The 21,470-nt window shown below is 39.0% G+C and overlaps 1 protein-coding gene across 8 annotated transcripts in view; it reads right to left on the bottom strand.

Annotated features, from left to right (window-relative positions):
• Window positions 1-21,470, bottom strand: part of sorcs2 (sortilin-related VPS10 domain containing receptor 2) — a 218,663-nt gene that overhangs the window by 7,211 nt on the left and 189,982 nt on the right. Inside the window, exons 21-28 of one of the 8 annotated variants that reach the window (XM_057853877.1) lie at window positions 19,187-19,320; window positions 18,986-19,109; window positions 18,797-18,909; window positions 13,828-13,950; window positions 11,557-11,656; window positions 11,431-11,478; window positions 4,474-4,573; window positions 212-495 (exon numbers count right to left, since the gene is read on the bottom strand). In XM_057853877.1, coding sequence (XP_057709860.1) covers window positions 237-495; window positions 4,474-4,573; window positions 11,431-11,478; window positions 11,557-11,656; window positions 13,828-13,950; window positions 18,797-18,909; window positions 18,986-19,109; window positions 19,187-19,320 — 1,001 coding nt within the window. In that variant the 3' untranslated portion in view covers window positions 212-236. The remainder of the gene's footprint in view (window positions 1-211; window positions 496-4,473; window positions 4,574-11,430; window positions 11,479-11,556; window positions 11,657-13,827; window positions 13,951-18,796; window positions 18,910-18,985; window positions 19,110-19,186; window positions 19,321-21,470) is intronic. The other 7 variants (XM_057853878.1, XM_057853879.1, XM_057853880.1 and 4 more) reach the window with 7 other exon arrangements.

The raw sequence follows: 21,470 nt of genomic DNA, 5'->3' as shown, positions 1-21,470 counted from the left end.
AGGAGCAGGAATGATGAGCTAAAAGCTAAAAATGCTGGGCGATCACTTATTTCGATGGTCGTAAAAAATTCATTGAATGTGGTATTCCAATGGGAAAAATGGAACGTTGACATTTTGTTGTCAGTTTGATATGCTAACGTTACAATCATCTATCAACTATCATCGTGAAAACTAAGCAATTATGAATAATAAGGATGTCTGGAAAAAGTACCTTGGCGTGTGTTTTTGTGCGGTGTTTAGTAGCAGTGGTTAGTGGTCGTCCGTATAAGGGATCGGAAGGCGGGGCTACCTCCCGCATTACCTAGCGTCTGCGAGTCCAAGTCGTCGTCGATGAACTCCTCACCCTGAATGATGTGCTGCGTGTCCTCGCTGTGATTGACGGGACTGGTCATCTCCTGCTCCTTCTCGTTGTGCATCTGGGCGTAGACGCTGCGGCTGCCTGGCAATTTCCTGAAAAACAGAGGGGGATAGACCTCCTCAGTCCTGAGCCAAGGACTGTAGGATTTTTTGAGGGAGGTTTATAAGAGGTACTTTTTTCTGCATTGGTTTCATTCAAGTGACTTTGGTGTCAGGGCCGCGAGCGAGGAAGTGGCGGGTGAAAACCAGGCATGCTATCAGACAAGCGTGGTCAGGGTTTAACCAAAGTGACGCCTAATAGTTCCAATCCTCTGAGTGAAAGCGAGCAGCCAAAAACTGGACTCGAGTAAGGGCAAATAGTCTAAAAATTGGATTCAAGTAAAACAGTGAGTAAGTGCTTGCAATGTCTACCTACAGTGGGGCAAATAAGTATTTAGTCAACCACCAATTGTGCATGTTCTCCTACTTGAAAAGATTAGAGAGGTCTGTAATTGTCAACATGGGTAAACCTCAACCACGAGAGACAGAATGTGGGAAAAAAAACAGAAAATCAAATTGTTTGATTTTTAAAGAATTTATATCCAAATTAGAGTGGAAAATAAGTATTTCGTCACTTACAAACAAGCAAGATTTCTGGCTGTCAAAGAGGTCTAACTTCTTCTAACGAGGTCTAACGAGGCTCCACTCGTTACCTGTATTAATGGCACCTGTTTTAACTAAAGATGTCCCGATCGATCGGGTCCGATCACGTCATTTTCAAAGTATCGGAATCGGCAAAAAAATATCAGACATGCCTTTTTTTAATATATATATATTTTTTAATAAAATCGTTTTCTAATTGTATTTAACGTTAGAGACAAAATGTCTTACATTCATCCAGAGTCTTTAGTTTTGGCTTATAGCAGGGCTATCAAATTTATCGCGTAAACGGCGGTAATTATTTTTAAAAAATCAATCACGTCAAAATATTTAATGCAATTAACGCATGCGCTGCACGAGCCACTCACGTATTGTCGCGTTCAATCTATAATAACGCTGTTTCACCTATATATAGAGCTAACAGGCAGTAGAGGGAATTTTGGCAGTCTTTGGAGCCTCTTTATAATTGGCTAAAGCCTTAACATCCCTCTCTCAACAATTAGAAATATCGTGGGAAGCAATGTTGGGAGGACGGTTGTAGTTGATCTTTTCCTTAAAACCCTATGTTACTTCCCAACGCAGAGAAGATATATGAATTGGTGCCACTACACACAGTCATGGTTGCATTCCCATCATGCATTTGGGCAGAACACTTAAATGCCTACAGTATCATTTACTGAAAGCTCAAAAAATACACTAGATGGCAATATTTAGTCACAATATACAGAGTCACATTTATCCTTTGAGAATTACAAGTCTTTCTATCTGTGCATCCCTCTCACAGAAAGAATGTTAATAATGTAAATGCCATCTTGAGGATTTATTGTCATAATAAACAAATACAGTACTTATGTACTGTATGTTGAATGTATATATTCGTCTGAGTTTTATTCATTTTTTTTCTTAATGCATTGCCAAACTGTATATGATTGGGAAAAATTATCGGGAATGGTTGGAATTGAATAGGGAGCAAAAAAAAAAAAAGCAATCGGATCGGGAAATATCGGGATCGGCAGATACTCAAATTAAAACGATCGGGATCGGATCGAGAGCAAAAAAACATTATCAGAACAACCCTAGCTTTAACTCATTATCGGTATAAAAGACACCTGTCCACAACCTCAGTCAGTCACACTCCAAACTCCACTATGGCCAAGACCAAAGAGCTGTCGAAGGACACCAGAGACAAAATTGTAGATCTGCACCAGGCTGGGACAACTGAATCTGCAATAGGTTAAACGCTTGGTGTAAAGAAATCAACTGTGGGAGCAATTATTAGAAAATGGAAGACATACAAGACCACTGATAATCTCCCTTGATCTGGGGCTCCATGCAAGATCTCACCCCGTGGTGTCAAAATGATAACAAGAACGGTGAGAAAAAAACCACACGGGGGGAACCTAGTGAATGACCTACAGAGAGCTGGGACCACCGTAACAAAGGCTACCATCAGTAACACAATGCGCCGCCAGGGACTAAAATCTTGCACTGCCAGACGTGTCCCCCTGCTGAAGAAAGTGCGTCCAGGTCCGTCTGCGGTTCGCTAGAGAGCATTTGGATGATTCAGAAGAGGACTGGGAGAATGTGTTATGGTCAGATGAAACTAGGGTTGTTCCGATCATATTTTTTGCTCCCGATCCAATCCCGATCGTCTTAGTTTGAGTATCTGCTGATCCTGATATTTCCCGATCCGATTGCTTTTTTTTGCTTCCGATTCAATTCCAATTATTCCCGATAATTTTTCCCGATCATATACATTTTAGCAATGCATTACAAAAAAAATGAATAAAACTCGGACGAATATATACATTCAACATACAGTACATAAGTACTGTATTTGTTTATTATGACAATAAATCCTCAAGATGGCATTTACATGATTAACATTCTTTCTGTGAGAGAGATCCACGGATAGAAAGACTTGTGACTTTGTATATTGTGACTAAATATTGTCATCTAGTGTATTTGTTGAGCTTTCAGTAATTGATACTGTGGCCATCCCAAATGCATGATGGGAAGTGGAACCATGAATATGCGTCGTGCTACCAATTGATATATCTTCTCTGCATTGGGAAATAACTTAAGGTGTTAAGACAAAGATCAATTGCCACATTGCGTCCCCACATTGCTTCCCATGATATTTCTAATCATAGGGAGAGGGATTGCAAGGCTTTAGCCAATTAAAAAAAGGCTCCAAAGGCTGCCAAAATTCACTCTACTCATTTAGCGCTGCCATTTATCTCTCTATCGAGGTAAAACAGCGTCATTACAGATTGAGCGCGACAATGAGTGAGAGGGTCGTGCAGTGCATACATTAATTGCGTTAAATATTTTAACGTGACACATTTTTTAATAAATTAATTGCCGCCGTTATCAGTATATTTTTGATAACCCTACCTTAAGCCTAAACTAAAGACTCTGGATGAGTGTAACATATTATGTCTGTAAGGTTAAATACAATTAGAAAACGATTTGATTAAAAAAAATAAATAAATAAAAAAAAAAAAAAAAATATATATATATATATATATATTAAAAAAAGGCATGGCCGATATTTTTTTGCCGATTCCGATACTTTGAAAATTATGTGATCGGACCCGATCGATTGGGATGCCGATCGATCGGGACATCTCTAGATGAAACCAAAATACAACTTTTCGGTAGGAACACAGGTTCTCGTGTTTGGAGGAGAAAGAATACTGAATTGTAGCCGAAGAACCATACCCACTGTGAAGCATGCGGGTGGAAACATCATGCTTTGGGGCTGTTTTTCTGCAAAGGGACCAGGATGACAGATCTGTCCAAAGGATAGAATGAACGGGGCCATGTATCGAGAGATTTTGAGTGAAAATCTCCTTCCATCAGCAAGGGCATTGAAGGTGATACGTGGCTGGGTCTTTCAGCATGACAATGATCCCAAACACACAGCCAGGGCAACAAAGGAGTGGCTTCGTAAGAAGCATTTCAATGTCCTGGAGTGGCCTAGCCAGTCTTCATATCTCAACCCCATAGAAAATCTGTGGAGGGAGTTGAAAGTCTGTGTTGCCCAACGACAGCCCCAAATCATCACTGCTCTAGAGGAGATCTGCATGGAGGAATGGTCCAAAATACCAGCAACAGCGTGTGAAAAGCTTGTGAAGAGTTACAGAAAACGTTTGACCTCCGTGATTGCCAACAAAGGGTACATAACAAAGTATTGAGATAAATTTTTGGGATTGACCCAAAACTTATTTTCCACCATGATTTGCAAATAAATTCTTTAAAAATCAAACAATGTGATTATCAGGGTTTTTTTCCCACATTCTGTCTCTCATGGTTGAAGTTTACCCATGTTGACAATTACAGGCCTCTCTAATATTTTCAAGTGGGAGAACTTGCACAATTAGTGGTTGACTAACTACTTATTTGCCCCATTGTACATCTGCATTTACGTAGACTAGCGCTAACTGTGAAATGTTAGGGGAAAAAATTGGATACCTCTTGAACTTGTAGAGAATAAAGGAGGCCGTTGCTGCGATGCTGATGAAGAAAATGACGGCGACAGCCCAGACGCCGGGACCACCGGGAGTTCCGTGACCTGTGGTAATGACAAGATATGACAAGATCCATTAGAATAAAGCCAGAGCGTGATGCATTTTAAGAGGACGAGTGGCAAGAGGTAAGGTACAGTCCAAGGGAACAAATGAGAAAGATGCAGTCAAGCCTCTACAACTGCAAGTGAATGCTTAGGAGACACTGCAAATATGACCCCGTTGGCTGTTCCCCAACGTTGATCATGCCTAGGCTGCGTTCAGACTGCAGGTATATCTGATTCCAGTCGGATTCCTCCTCAAGTTTGACTGTTCACACTATTTTAGCCATGGGCAGAGTGCCAAAGTCGGCTTTTTTGTTTTTGGCAACACGCCAAATTCAGTAAATGACTAATAACTCCCTGATCCAAGGTTCAGTCTTTTTCCTATTTGGCATTTATGAGAGGTACCCAAGCCTGGACACGACCGCATTGAAATACTAACCATTAGGCCTTGCGCCCCCTGCTGGAAACAGGAAACACCTTTTTTTACCAGACAGGCTCTTCCACCAATGGGACAAAAAAAAAATCAATTGACTTCAAGCCTGTGCCTGATGAAAAATTGAGGTTTCTTTGAAGAATGGGGGGGGGGGGGTCCAAACAGCAAAGTGGAAATGACTGTCGCCATTTTGTCTTACCACAGTCAGTACTAGGCAGATTTACAACATATCTGTGCCAAACTTCCCGTGCTTGATTAGAGTCATTTGCATTAACCCTACAGCGCCACCTAGTGGCAACAGAAGGTCACTCATTTTACTTATACAGTGTATCACAAAAGTGAGTACACCCCTCACATTTCTGCAGTTATTTAAGTATATCTTTTCATGGGACAACACTGACAAAATGACACTTTGAAGTAGTCTGTGTGCAGCTTATATAATAGCGTTAATTTATTTTCCCCTCAAAATATAGCCAATAATATCTAAACCCCTGCTAACCAAAGTGAGTCCACCCCTTAGAAACTACATCCCTAAATGTCCAAATTGAGTACTGCTCGTCATTTTCCTTCCAAAATGTCATGTGACTCGTTAGTTGTTTTCCAAAATTTCCAGGTTCGCGGTGAATCAGTAACAGGCACACTTTTGCAAAATAGATAACGTTTATTGATTAGAAAATGCAGAATAAATGAGATTTATTGATTAGAACCCCACAAGAGCAAGCAAACAAGTATCAAAAACAAGCATAACAAATGGCAACGATGACGCTAGATTTGAGTTTGTCAATCCCAGAATCCCCGCGCTACCGTTTCAGTAAAACAAAATGTCCCTTAGCAATGAAAATCGCTTACCGTAATAAATGAGCGGGAGCCAAAGCTCCAGTAAGGGGGCGAAGGTACAAAGCCAGGCGATCCGTACGTGACCCGCTGGCGGACTTAACGGGTCGCCCGGAAATGTCCGGTTTTTGTAGGGACGCGCCCCGCGGAGGCGGAGAGGCCAACCTCCGTCTCCGAGCGGCGCGGCCCTGCCCGATGACAAACATTAAAGCTACTTTTGGTTCAGCCCCCTTGAAAAAGGGCTTTTCACATGGGACAAATGAGCTGTGCTGCAAAAGATACAACAAATGGTAAATATTATGGGTGCAAAACAAGTTATTTCGTGAGATTCCCTTGTAGCTATGGGATCCAGGCATGTAACTATGGGACCCAGGCGTGTAATAAAACAATACTATGGTGCAAAACAAGTTATCTCGTGAGATTCCCTACTCAAGCGCGTCTCCTAACTATGGGAACAAGGTGAAAAGCAATCATACATAAAAACAATAGAAGTTATTACAATCCATGTCACAGAAGCAATCATACATCACAAAGGCATAATGTGCTAATGTTAAGGCATCACATAGTATTTTCTCCCATCATTAGTGTTACTAGGTCCAGGTGTTCATAGGGAGCAGGTGTCTTCAAATTTGTAGTGCAGCTCTTACACTTACTCATACTGGTCACTGAAAGTTCCAACATGGCACCACATGGCAAACAACTCTCTGTGGATCTTAAAAGACGTAATGTTGCACTACATGACGATGGCCAACACCCTGAAACTGAGGTGCAGCACAGTGGCTAAGATCATCCAGGGTTTTAAAAGAGCAGGGTCCACTCAGAACAGGCCTCAGGTTGGTCGTCCAAAGAAGCTGAGTGCATGTGCTGAGCGTCACATCCAAATGCTTTCTTTGAAAGATCGTCGCAGGGGCGCTGTCTGCATTGCTGCAGAGATTGAAGAGGTGGGGGGTCGGCCTGTTAGTGCTCAGACCATACACCGCACTCTACATCAGATTGGTGTGCATGGCTGTCACCCCAGGAGGAAGCCTCTTCTGAAGACGGTACACAAGAAAGCCCGCAAACAGTTTGCTGAAGACATGTCAACAAAGCACATGGATTACTGGAACCATGTCCTATTGTCTGATGAGACGAAGATGAGTTTGTTTGGTTCCGTTGGTCTCAAGCATGTGTGGCGGCGACCAGGTGAGGAGTACAAAGATAAGTGTGTCATGCCTACAGTCAAGCATGGTGGTGGGAATGTCATGGTCTGGGGCTGCATGAGTGCTGCAGGTGTTGGAGAGTGGAAACATGAACTCCAACATGTACTGTGAAATACTGCAGCAGAGCATGATCCCCCCCCCCCCCTTCCAGAAACTGGGTCGCAGGGCAGTGTTCCAGCATGACAATGACCCCAAACACACCTCCAAGATGACCACTGCTTTACTTAAGAGGGTGAGGGTAAAGGTGATGGACTGGCTAAGCATGTCTCCAGACTTAAACCCAATAGAACATCTTTGGGGGATCCTCAAGCGGAAGGTGGAGGTGCGCAAAGTCTCGAATATTCGGCAGCTCCGCAACATCGTCATTGAGGAGTGGAAGAACATTCCAGTGGCAACCTGTGAAGCTCCGGTCAACTCCATGCCCAGGAGAGTAAAGGCAGTTCTGGATAATAGTGGCGGCCACACAAAATATTGACATTTGACATGTTGTATGTTAATATTGACAACTTTCACTAAGGGGTGTACTCACTTTTGTTGCCAGGGGTTTAGATAATAATGGCTATATTTTGAGTTATTTTGAGGGGACAATAAATTACAGTAAGCTGCACACAGACTACTTTTCATTATGTTAAAGTGTCATTTTGTCAGTGTTGACCCATGAAAAGATATACTTAAATATCTGCAGAAATGCGAGGGGTGTACTCACTTTTGTGATACACTGTACAGTGGGGAGAACAAGTATTTGATACACTGTCAATGGGTTTTCCCATTGGCAGTGTATCAAATACTTGTTCTCCCCACTGTATATCGGATATGAAACTACCTTTTGTATGTGGTTTCAATCCGTCAATCAGATTTCTGTGCTTTGTGACTGTTCAAACTACAGAAAAAGCCATTCAGTTTCAATATGGACGGACTAAAAATCAGGTTTCGACTGCCAGTCTGAACAAAGCCTTAGGCATACAGTCAGAGGTGCCTCGAAATATAAGTCATTGACTTCACCATCAGTTGACAAGCCAGCTCCCACAGACATTGCGCCACGCCTTCCCGTAAAACGCTGACCCAGGCAGAATGTTGAGTTGGCTTTCACTGATAAACAGAAAGACATGCTGCGTTCTAATGCCGGATTTAGGGGCGAAGGCTTTACTGCATAGAAGCAGGCAGGAGTGTCTCAAGAGTGATTACGCAATACTTGGATTACACAATACCGTAACTTTTGCTTAAGATATTTACGTAAAATGATAACTGCCCGTTTTTTGCTTTTAACTAAGAATCTAGACTGTTTTATGTTCATATCTATAGAAATTCTGGGATTTAAGTATTTATTTACAAGAATCTTCAACTTAAAAAGCTGTTTCGTGACAGCCGCCATGTTGGATCACACAATACAGTAACTTTTGCTTAAAAAACTTCACGTAAAATAAACGATAACTGCTCGTTTTTTTGCTTTTAACCAAGAATCTAGACTGTTTTACGTTCATATCTATAGAAATTCAGCTGTTTAAGCATTTATTTACAGGAAATTTTAACCTAAAAAGCTCTGTTTCGTGACGGCCGCCATGTTGAATTACACAATACTGTGAATTCTTGTTTAAAATATTTACGTAAAATCAACGATAACTGCCCGTTTTTTGCTTTTAACCAAGAATCTAGACTGTTTTACATTCATTTCTATATAAATTCTGCGATGTAAGCATTTACTTAAAAGAATTTTCAACTTAAAAAGCTCTGTTTCGTGAGGGCCACCATGTTGGATTACACAATACCGTAACTTTAGCTTGAAATATTTACGTAAAATGAACGATAACTGTCCGTTATTTGCTTTTAACCAAGAATCTCGACTGTTTTACGTTCATATCTATAGAAATTCCGCGATTTAAGCATTTATTTACAAGAATTTCCAACTTAAAAAGCTGTTTTGTGACGGCCACCATGTTGGATTACACAATACCGTAACGTTTACTCGAAATATTTACGTAAAATAAACGACAACTGCCCGTTTTTTGCTTTTAACTGAGAATCTAGACTGTTTTGCGTTTATATCTATAGAAATTCTGCGATTTAAGCATTTATTTACAAGAATTTTCAACTCCAAAAACTTTTTTGTGACAGCCGCCAGGTTGGATTACACAATACTGTAACTTTTGCTTCAGATATTTACGTAAAATGAATGGTAACTGCCGAATCTCGACTGCTTTACGTTCATATCTATAGAAATTCCGCGATTTAAGCATTTATTTACAAGAATGTTCAACTGAAAAAGCTCTGTTTTGTGACGGCCACCATGTTGGATTACACAATACCGTAACGTTTACTCGAAATATTTACGTAAAATAAACGACAACTGCCCGTTTTTTGCTTTTAACCAGGAATCTAGACTGTTTTACATTAATATCTATAGAAATTCTGCGATTTTAACATTTATTTACAAGAATTTTCAACTTAAAAAGCTCTGTTTCGTGACGGCCGCCATGTTGGATTACATAATACGGTAACTCTTGTTTGAAATATTTACGCAAAATGAACGATAACTGCCCGTTATTTGCTTTTAACCAAGAATCTAGAATGTTTTACATTCATTTCTATAGAAATTCTGCGATTTAAGCATTTACTTAAAAGAATTTTCAACTTAAAAAGCTCTGTTTTGTGACGGACGCCATGTTGGATTACACAATACAGTAACTTTTGCTAGAAATATTTACGTAAAATGAACGATAACTGTCCGTTATTTGCTGTTAACCAAGAATCTCGACTGTTTTACGTTCATATCTATAGAAATTCCGCAATTTAAGCATTTATTTACAAGAATTTTCAACTAAAAAAAGTGTGACAGCCGCCAGGTTGAGACCATAAATAGGAGGTCTTGCTCATGTAGTAAATTTTTTGCTTGTAACCAATAATTTAGACTGTTTTACGTTCATTTCTATGGATATTTTGCGATTTAAGCATTTATTTACAAGAATTTTCAATTTAAAAAGCTGTTTCGTGACAACCGCCATGCTGGGTTACACAATAATGTGACTTTAGCTTAAAATATTTACGTAAAATGAACGATAAACTGCCTGTTTTTTGCTTTTAACCAGGAATCTAGACTGTTTTACGTTCATATCTTTAGAAATTCTGCGATTTTAACATTTATTTACAAGAATTTTCAACTGAAAAAGCTCTGTTTCGTGACGGCCGCCATGTCGGATTACACAATACTGTAACTTTTGCTTAAGATATTTACGTAAAATGAACTATAACTGCCCGTTTTTTGCTTTTAACCAAGAATCTCGACTGTTTTACGTTCATTTCTATAGAAATTCTGCGATTTAAGCATTTTTTTCAATAATTTTCAACTTAAAAAGCTCTGTTTTGTGACGCCGCCATGTTGGATTACACAACACCGTAACTTTTGCTTAAAAAAACTTTACGTAAAATAAACGATAACTGCTTGGTTTTTTTGCTTTTAACCAAGAATCTAGACTGTTTTACATTCATATCTATAAAAATTCAGCTATTTAAGCATTTATTTAGAAGAATTTCAATTTAAAAAGCTGTTTCGTGATGGCCACCATGTTGGATTACACAATACCGTAACGTTTGCCTAAAATATTTATGTAAAATGAATGATAACTGCCTGTTTTTTGCTTTTAACCAAAAAACTAGACTATTTTACATTCATATCTATAGAAATTATGCAATTTCAACATTTATGTACAAAAAATTTCAACTTGAAAAGCTCCTTGTTTTGTGATGGCCGCCATGTTGGATTTTGTAATTTAATTAGCTATTTCTGGCAAAAACTTCTATTTGTCAAATATTGCTATTGATCCTGAAAATATAGGTAATTATCTCTGCATTTGGTGATTTTTGTGCATCTAGCTTAAACTGAGAATTTCATAGCCTATTTAAGTTTTGTTATACTTATTAAAAAAAAAAGAATTAATCAGGATTTTATTATAGAATGACTTTGAATTTTTTTTGATGCCGCTGCTCATATAGACTCATATATGCCTAAGGGAGGTGCCTGTTTTGGTTTTAAGTCCCTAGTGGCTTTGGTCTTGAAAATATTTGAATTTGAAGTTTTTTAAAATAGGTCCTGAGCCCCATGTCCCGTCAACTGATAGTGAAGTATAAGTTTAAACTAAAGAAATATTCCTAAGTCTACTCTTTGTTTTCTGTTTAGTTTGACGGTAAATCTCAACAGGGAGTGGCAACACTTTGCCTTTGCATCGAGCACATTAGTTGTTGAGAATCACTGCCAAAGAAGATATTTTAGAAGCAATATGAGTTGCAAATGAAGCGTCTCTCAGCATTCACATAGTGAGCGAAGAGTAATCGCAGGGCTAAATAGGAAACCAGGAGAGGAAGTAAAAGGTTCCGCAAAAGGACTAAACTGACAAACGCACCAATCTCTGTCGCTTTTGCTGTGGAGTTGACAGGATTTAGACCTAGCCCTTTGGAAATAAACCAATAATTTGCTGTGAAAATTCTGTTTTAAATAGAGATCAGAGACGTAAAAGCTGATAACGTACCTGCGTTTGGGTCCGCTAGAAGCACAAGAACCCGGAGACCTCCTCGCACAGAAAAGCTGACGTTGTTGTCTTTGAAAGCTTGCATGATGGTCGAAATACGCTGCGGACCAAAAAACATCTACTAATAAGCGGACTCTCTTGAAAAACAAACTTAAAGGGAACCACGGACAGAAAGACTTGTATAGTTCTTAAAAGATAAATGTTATGCAATGCACACTGAGCATTGACGCCACTATCAACTGGGAGCAAATCAATATCTTGGCAAGCCGCCTAGGATCGGTTAAAGACATTGCTGATGAGATAGAACTGGATGCAGGTACGGTGTTGGGAGCTCATCCCGTATCTCTGTAACAAAACAATCTGAACAGCAGCAGAATGTGACAAAATCATACCGATCTTCAATTGCTAGCGAGCACAGCTATTCTCCCCGTCCAGCCCAACGGTGTCATCACCCCCAACGTGCATTGCGAGTGTACAACATGGCACCCTCCTCAGGTCCAAACATGTACAGTGCTGGACAAAAGTATTGGGACCCCTGCAATTCTGTCAGATAATGCTCACTTTCTCCAAGAAAATGATTGCAATTACAAAAAAAAAAATTAAATCATAATCATTTTACACAAAACTCCAAAAATGAGCTGGACAAAAGTAGGGGCACCCTCAGCCTAATACTTGGTAGCACAACCTTTAGATAAAATAACTGCGAAAAACCGCTTCCGGTATCCATCAATGAGTTTCTTACAATGCTTTGCTGGAATTTTAGACCATTCTTCTTTGGCCAACTGTTCCAGGTCTCTGAGATTTGAAGGGTGCCTTCTCCAAACTGCCATTTTCAGATCACCCCACAGGTGTTCTATTGGATTCAGGTCTGGACTCATTGCTGGCCACTTTAAAAGTCTCCAGTGCTTTCTCTCAAATCATTTTCTAGTGCTTTTTGAAGTGTGTTTTGGGACATTGTCCTGCTGGAAGACCCATGACCTCTGAGGCAGACCCAGCTTTCTCACACTTGGCCCTACATTATGCTACAAAATTTGTTGGTAGTCTTCAGACTTCATAATGCCATGTACATGGTCAAGCAGTCCAGGGCCAGAGGCAGCAAAGCAACCCAAAACATCAGGGAACCTCCGCCATGCTTGACTGTGGGGACCGTGTTCTTTTCTTTGAAGGTCTTGTTTTTTTTCCTGTAAACTCTATGTTGATGCCTTTTCCCAAAAAGCTCTACTTTTGTCTCATCTGACCAGAGAACATTCTTCCAAAACATTTTTGGCTTTCTCTGGTAAGTTTTGGCAAAGTCCAGCCTGGCTTTTTTTATGTCTCTGGGTCATAAGTGGGATCTTCCTGGATATCCTACCATAAAGTCCCTTTTCATTCAGATGCTGTTGGATAGTAAGGGTTGACACTCTTGTACCCTTGGACTGCAGGACAGCTTGAACTTGTTTGGGTGTTAGTCGAGGTTCTTTATCCACCATCCGCGCAATCTTTCGTTGAAATCTCTCGTCAATGTTTCTTTTCCGTCCACATCTAGGGAGGTTAGCCACAGTGCCGTGGGCTTTACGCTTACTGATGACACTGCGCACGGTAGACACAGGAACATTCAGGTCTTTGGAGATGGACTTGTAGCTTTGAGATTGCCCATGCCTCCTCACAATTTTGCTTCTGAAGTCCTCAGAGAGTTCTTAGGTCTTCTTTCTTTTCTCCATGCTCAAAGTGGTACACACAAAGACACAGGACAGCAGTTGAGTCAACTTTAATCCATTTTAACTGGCTGCAGGTGTGATTTAGTTATTGCCACCACCTGTTTTGTGCCACAGGTAAGTAAAAGTTGCTGTTAATTACACAAATTAGAGAAGCATCACATGATTTTTCAAAGGGTGGCAATACTTTTGTGTGGCCCATTTTTGGAGTTTTGTGTAAAATGGTAATGATTTTTTTTTCCCATTGTCTTTTGTTTTTTTTCATTGCAAGCAAAACAAATCAAGCTATTACAACCAAAGCATTTGTAATTGCAATCATTTTCTGGGAGAAATTGAAAATTAACTGATAGAATTGCAGGGGTGCCAATACTTTTGGCCAGCACTGTATTTAATATTATGGATTTTTAAATCGATGGACATACATCGTACATGTGTTTCTAATGACATATTTTATCAAAAGAGAACAATTGTGGCTTATTTGAGACTACAAGTCTAAGTCTGAGGTTCCCTTTAAAAAAGTTCAACACAACTGAATTGTACTTGTAGTTCTTTTGCATGTGCTCATGAAGATGTTCACCTTATTTTGAAATACACTTCGCTTCTCTGGCGTGCTCTCCATTGGTAGGACGTACAGGTCGGCGATGGTGGGGAGGCCGGCCTTCACCACGGTGACCAGGGAGTCCTGGGGCACACCTGTGACCTAAGGAAAGGGAAATTAAAATTCTGACATATAGTACTATCAGAGGTTGGCTGGAGTAGCTGAAGTTGGTTGCCCGTCAGACGCAAATTTATATCAAAATTATGTCAATTGTTTGTGCTACATTAGTGCTGGTTTGTGCTGCAAAAATGTTTGTTTGTGCCATCGTTTTGCAGTTACTAAACATTGTTTATGTTTTTAGGTTCACCCAGCCCCCCATCTATGGCAGAATGGAACCCCACTGGTGTCATTTGATTGTGCCTCGTTAGTGCTGGTTTGTGCTGTAAAAAGTTTTGTTTGATCTGCTACGGTTTTCTAGATATTGATATTAATGTATAGTGATGACGTCACGCGCAGCCCCCCCATCTGCGGCGGAATGGAACCCCATTGGTGTCATTTTTTTCAGCCTCGTTAGTGCTGATTTGTGCTGTAAAAATTTTTGTTTGATCTGCTACGGTTTTATAGATATTGATATTAATTAGGGCTGTCAAAATTATCGCGTTAACGCGCGGTAATTAATTTTTTAAATTATTCACGTTAAAATATTTGACGCAATCAACGCACATGTCCCGCTCAGACAGTATTCTGCCTTTTGGTAAGTTTTACAGCAAGGTTTTTTGTGCTGCAGCACAACAGCGAACTCTTGTGGTCGCTTTGCGACATGGTTTATTTTTTTCTTGCCAGTCCATATGGCTGCACGACGTCTCGGGCTGAAGCCTACGTTGTAATGTTGTGCTTATATGATCCTTGGACAAGATTTGTCCGTAAGTATGGTTGTTGTAAAGAATGTACATATTATGTTAGTAAGCGAAATGTTCTATTTTTTGTATGAGACGCTTTTTGTTTATGTTTAGTGAGCCTGTATAGCGTGCTAAGCTAACGTTGTTGCTAATGCAATGCTTGTGTACTTTTTTTTTGTAGTTTTATGACGGTCTAAAGAGGACAATGGTTTGAGGCTATTTTATTAATAAATCAGATGAAAAAGGAAGAAGTCTGATTATTCGTTCACTAGCTGTCTAGCTTTGGAAAAAGTAGACGCTTCGGAGTGAGGACAGCATAGACAGATTTAAATGACAGTAGAGTGAAATGCCCACTACAGTCCTTATGTACCGTATGTTGAATGTACAGTGGGGAGAACAAGTATTTGATACACTGCCAATGGGAAAATCCATATATATCCACCTTGTGTCTTATCTTTCCATTCCAACAATTTATTTTACAGAATATAAATAATTTACAGAAAAATATGGCATATTTTATGGATTATAGATTAATTGCGATTAATTACGATTAATTAATTTTTAAGCTGTAATTAACTCGATTAAAAATTTTAATCGTTTGACAGCCCTAATATGAATGTATAGTGATGATGTCAGGCGCAGCCCCCCCATCTGCGGCGGAATGGAGCCGCAACGATGCCATTTGTTTATGCTTCGTTAGTGCTGGTTTGTGCTGCAAAAATTTATTGTTTGTGCTGCCATCGTTTTGCAGTTATTAAACATTGTTTTTTAGGTCATCCAGAGTTCACCCAGCCCCCTGTCTATGGCGGAATGGAACCCCATTGGTGTCATTTGTTTCAGCCTCGTTAGTGCTGATTTGTGCTGTAAAAATGATCTGCTACGGTTTTATAGATATTGATATTAATGTGTGCTTCGTTAGTGCTGGTTTGTGCTGTACAATCAAATGGTATCATCGTGGTTCCATTCCGCGTCATCACTATAAATTAATATCAATATCTCTAAAACCGTAGCAGTTCAAACAATGTTTTACAGCACAAAACAGCACTAACGAAGCATAAACAAATGGCATCATCTGGGTTCCATTCTGCCACGAATGGGGGCTGTGTGTGACGTCATCACAATAAATTAATATCAATATCTCTAAAACCGTTGCAGTTCAAACAACTTTTTTACAGCACAAACCAGCGCTAACGAGGAACAATCAAATGACGCCAATAGGGTTCCGTTCTGCCGTAGATGGGGGGCTGGGTGAACTCTGGATGGCCTAAAAAAAACAATGTTTAATAACTACAAAACGATGACGGCACAAACGAAACTGTTTGCAGCACAAATATGGAGATAGAATAGTGCCAAAAGAAGTGAGGTTGTAAAATGAAAATTCTTCCTGTAAAATGACCATTTTTAACTAAAAAACACTTGTATTACCGACTTTTTCCTTTTGTAATAAACATGAAAAAAACACAATGTAAAAAATACATTATACAAGTGTTTTTTTTCCAATTACAAGTGATTTTTTTTTGTTCTACGGGTGTTTTTTCTTAGCTACAGGTTAAAAAGTTTTGTCTCACCCTTGTCGCGTTTTATGAGACAAAAAAAATACTCGTAACCTAGTTTTAAAATAAAAACATACCTGTAAAATGACTCATCTTAACTAAAAAACACTTGTATTTTAACTAAAAAAACACTTGTATTTCCAAATTTTTTCGTTGTGAAATAAACATGAAAAAACAATATTATAAAATTTCTTCAAGTGTTTTTTTTCCTCATTTACAAGTGATTTTTTTTGTTCTACGGGTGTTTTTTCTTAGCTACAGGTTAAAAAGTTTTGTCTCACCCTTGTCGCGTTTTATGAGACAAAAAAAATACTTGTAACCTAGTTTTAAAATAAAAACATACCTGTAAAATGACTCATCTTAACTAAAAAACACTTGTATTTTAACTAAAAAAACACTTGTATTTCCAAATTTTTCGTTGTGAAATAAACATGAAAAAACAATATTAAAAAATTTCTTCAAGTGTTTTTTTCCCCCATTTACAAGTGATTTTTTTATTTTTCTACAGGTGTTTTTTTCTTTGCTACAGGTGAAAAAGTTTCGTCTCACCCCTTGTGGCGTTTTCTGAGACAAAAGTCACTTGTAACCAAAGATGAAAAAATCTACTTGTACATCGAAATAATATGTTGTAAAACACAAAAATATCATTCCAAGTCGTGGTCAAAAGAAGACGTTAGTTAAGAAAGAACACAATCTAGTGAATAGTTCTTCGGGTGTTTTATCTTTAATAATCTACAAGTGTTTTCTGAGCATGTACAACTAAATTTCGGCCCAAGCATGTGATGTGAGGCAAAATTCAGACCAATCGGAACGGCGATTGTTCAGGAGGAGGGCGGGACACACCATTGCCGACCTGCTCCTTCTTGCTTTATTCATCACGGCAGAGTACGACAGAAATGGCAGAGCACGCTCAGGTAAGAAGTTCCGTGGAATTAATGTTTTCTCATGAATGTCATTCAGTTAAAGATTTATCAAGCGTATAATTGGCTCGTCGTCGATTTTCGTGCCTTTCTTAGGAAGGCGAAATTCACTTGATGTTGACACGAATTATGATTATATACGCTTGATAAATCTTTAACTGAATGACATTCATGAGAAAACATTAATTCCACGGAACTTCTTACCTGAGCGTGCTCTGCCATTTCTGTCGTACTCTGCCGTGATGAATAAAGCAAGAAGGAGCAGGTCGGCAATGGTGTGTCCCGCCCTCCTCCTGAACAATCGCCGTTCCAATTGGTCTGAATTTTGCCTCACATCACATGCTTGGGCCGAAATTTAGTTGTACATGCTCAGAAAACACTTGTAGATTATTAAAGATAAAACACCCGAAGAACTATTCACTAGATTGTGTTCTTTCTTAACTAACGTCTTCTTTTGACCACGACTTGGAATGATATTTTTGTGTTTTACAACATATTATTTCGATGTACAAGTAGATTTTTTCATCTTTGGTTACAAGTGACTTTTGTCTCAGAAAACGCCACAAGGGGTGAGACGAAACTTTTTCACCTGTAGCAAAGAAAAAAACACCTGTAGAAAAATAAAAAAAAATCACTTGTAAATGGGGGAAAAAAACACTTGAAGAAATTTTTTAATATTGTTTTTTCATGTTTATTTCACAACGAAAAATTTGGAAATACAAGTGTTTTTTTAGTTAAAATACAAGTGTTTTTTAGTTAAGATGAGTCATTTTACAGGTATGTTTTTATTTTAAAACTAGGTTACAAGTATTTTTTTTGTCTCATAAAACGCGACAAGGGTGAGACAAAACTTTTTAACCTGTAGCTAAGAAAAAACACCCGTAGAACAAAAAAAATCACTTGTAAATGAGGAAAAAAAAACACTTGAAGAAATTTTATAATATTGTTTTTTCATGTTTATTTCACAACGAAAAATTTTGGAAATACAAGTGTTTTTTTAGTTAAAATACAAGTGTTTTTTAGTTAAGATGAGTCATTTTACAGGTATGTTTTTATTTTAAAACTAGGTTACGAGTATTTTTTTTGTCTCATAAAACGCGACAAGGGTGAGACAAAACTTTTTAACCTGTAGCTAAGAAAAAACACCCGTAGAACAAAAAAAATCACTTGTAATTGGAAAAAAAACACTTGTATAATGTATTTTTTACATTGTGTTTTTTTCATGTTTATTACAAAAGGAAAAAGTCGGTAATACAAGTGTTTTTTAGTTAAAAATGGTCATTTTACAGGAAGAATTTTCATTTTACAACCTCACTTCTTTTGGCACTATTCTATCTCCATAACAAACCAGCATTAACGTAGCACAAACGATTGACATAATTTTTATATAAATTTGCGTCTGATGGGGGGCCAACTTCACGGAGGTCTACAGCCTCAACCCAGCTATGACTAAGATGAAAAAGGCTGCCAAAAATAACATTGCTGCAGAGTGCTGACTTCCAAAAATAACTCATTACCAGTATCGCAAGATTATGCGGTATCTAATACCTTGACCTTTTAAAAGCTCGGCCTACCTTCAAACCAGTCATCGGCCCGTGCCTATTAATTGATTTCAAATGAGAGAAGTGGCATTTACCTTGGCGAGTATCTTAGTGACGACTTGACCCACGTCCTCCCGCCACTCGGGAATGTTGGGATTGAGGCGGTCTAGGTGCCCGCTGAAGCTAAGAGGGATGACGTGGAAGTTTTCTGCCAGGGTAACCATACGCATTTGGACCAAAAGCTCTCCATCTTAACATACTGAACGGCTAAAGAGATCCTTTACCGTAGACGCGGACTATTCTGGTATCCTGCACCATGGATCTCCCGTTGGAGACTTGGACGCTCACTGAAATCTCGCCCGCTTCCGGGAAACTCGTCAGCATGCTGTTGTGCAGAGTCAACTTTGGCTGCGTGAAAGCGGCACGTGGCTTTAGAGACCCGAAATATGGTGTTCTGAATATTTTCCAAATAGTATTCACTGTACCTGCAGGCTGTCTCCAATCCACCAGTAGAAGACAGTCAGGTTGGCCTCGGCAGGAAGGACGACAGCCGTCAGGTTGACCAGGTGGTTTCTCCCGGCGATGGGGATGACTTCCAGGTGCACTTCTTGCAAAGGTGCTGCATATTTAAAATTAGCACCTGAGTATAAGTCGCAGGCCTAGCTATGAGAAAATATGTGGCTGCCAAAAGTCAGCCAAGCATTGTCCGCTTTCTGCTCGGGATCGCTCGAAACCGTAGTCGCTGCATGCGCCAAACAGAATTGATGGTAAGGACATCCTCATAGTTAGAGTACCTCTCTACGGGCTCACCAGTTAAAGTCACGCTCGGTGCACTGGCTAACCCTGTGGCTAGTTCTATACCGTACAAATTGATGTACGGTGGTATGAAAAAGTATCTGAACCTTTTGGAATTTTTCACATTTCTGCTTAAAATCACCGTCAAATGTGATCTGATCTTTGTCAAAATCATACAGATGAAAAAACAGTTTCAAAAAACTGCTTTAACTAAAACCACCCAAATCGGCAAAAAAATGTTGGACAGGCCTTTTTTTAATATATATATGTATATATATATATATATATATATATATATATATAATTACATCGTTTTCTAATTGTATTTAAGGTTACAGACAAAATGTCTTACATTCATCCAGAGTCTTTAGTTTTGGCTTAAAGTAGGGCTACCAAATTCATCGCGTAATCGGCGGTACTTAATTTTTCAAAAATTAATCACGTTAAAATATTTAATGCAATTAACGCATGCGCTGCACGACCCACGCACGCATTGTCGCATTCAATCTACAATGGCGCCGTTTTACCTATCTATAGCGCTGACAGGCAGCGGAAAATGAGTAGAGAGAATTTTGACAGTCTTTGGAGCCTCTTTATAATTGGCTAAAGCCTAAACATCCCTCTCTCAACAATTAGAAATATCGTGGGAAGCAATGTTGGGAGGACGGTAGTAGTTGATCTTTTCCTTAAAACCCTATGTTACTTCCCAACGCAGAGAAGATATATGAATTGGTGCGACTACACACAGTCATGGTTGCACTTCCCATCATGCATTTGGGCAGAACACTTAAATGCCTACAGTATCATTTACTGAAAGCTCAACAAATACACTCGATGGCAATATTTAGTCACAGTATACAGAGTCACATTTATCCTTTAAGAATTACAAGTCTTTCTATCCGTGGATCCCTCTCACAGAAAGAATGTTAATAATGTAAATGCCATCTTGAGGATTGTTATTATTGTCATAATAAACAAATACAGTACTTCTGTACTGTATGTTGAATGTATATATTCGTCCGAGTTTTATTCATTTTTTTCTTAATGCATTGCCAAAATGTATATGATCGGGAAAAATTACCGGGAATGATTGGAATTGAATTGGGAGCAAAAAAAAAAAAAAGCAATCGGATCGGGAAATATCGGGATCGGCAGATACTCAAACTAAAATGATCGGGATCGGATCGGGAGCAAAAAAACATGATCGGAACAACCCTAGTCGCGGGCCTAGCTAGGAGAAAATATCTGGCTGAATAGGTGTGTACCATACAAATTGATCCACAGTGGTATGACAAAGTATGTGAACCTTTTTCTGCATAAAATCACCAGCAAATGTGATCTTGTCAAAATCACACAGATGAAAAAACTGTCTGACTCAACTAAAACCACCCAAACATTTATAGGTTTTGATATTTTAATGAGGATAGTATGCAAACAATGACAGAAGGGGGAAAAATAAGTACGTGAACCTTCACAGTTAACATTTTGTGGCCCTTGTTTGGCAGCAACAACTTCAACCAAACGCTTCCTGTAGCTGCAGATCAATCCGGCACATCGATCAGGACTAATCTTGGCCGATTCCGTTGTACAAAACTGCTGTAGTTCAGTCAGATTCCTGGGATGTCTCACATGAATCACTGTCTTTAGGTCATGCCACAGCATCTCAATGGGGTTCAAGTCTGGACTTTGACTTGGCCACTCCAGAATGTGTATTTTGTTCTTCTGAAACCATTCCAAAGTTGATTTACAGTGTATCACAAAAGTAAGTACACCCCTCGCATTCCTGCAGATATTTAAGTATATCTTTTCATGGGACAACAATGACAAAATGACACTTTGACACAATGAAAAGTAGTCTGTGTTATTTTCCCCTCAAAATAACTCAAAATATAGCCATTAATATCTAAACCCCAGGCAACAAAAGTGAGTACACCCCTAAGAAACTACATCTCTATATGTCCAAATTGAGTACTG

This window comes from Corythoichthys intestinalis, chromosome 13 (genome assembly GCF_030265065.1).
Source record: "Corythoichthys intestinalis isolate RoL2023-P3 chromosome 13, ASM3026506v1, whole genome shotgun sequence".
NCBI lineage: Eukaryota > Metazoa > Chordata > Actinopteri > Syngnathiformes > Syngnathidae > Corythoichthys > Corythoichthys intestinalis.
The sequence above is the reverse complement of the archived record's forward strand: the minus strand, read 5'-3'. Positions and strand labels throughout refer to the sequence as shown.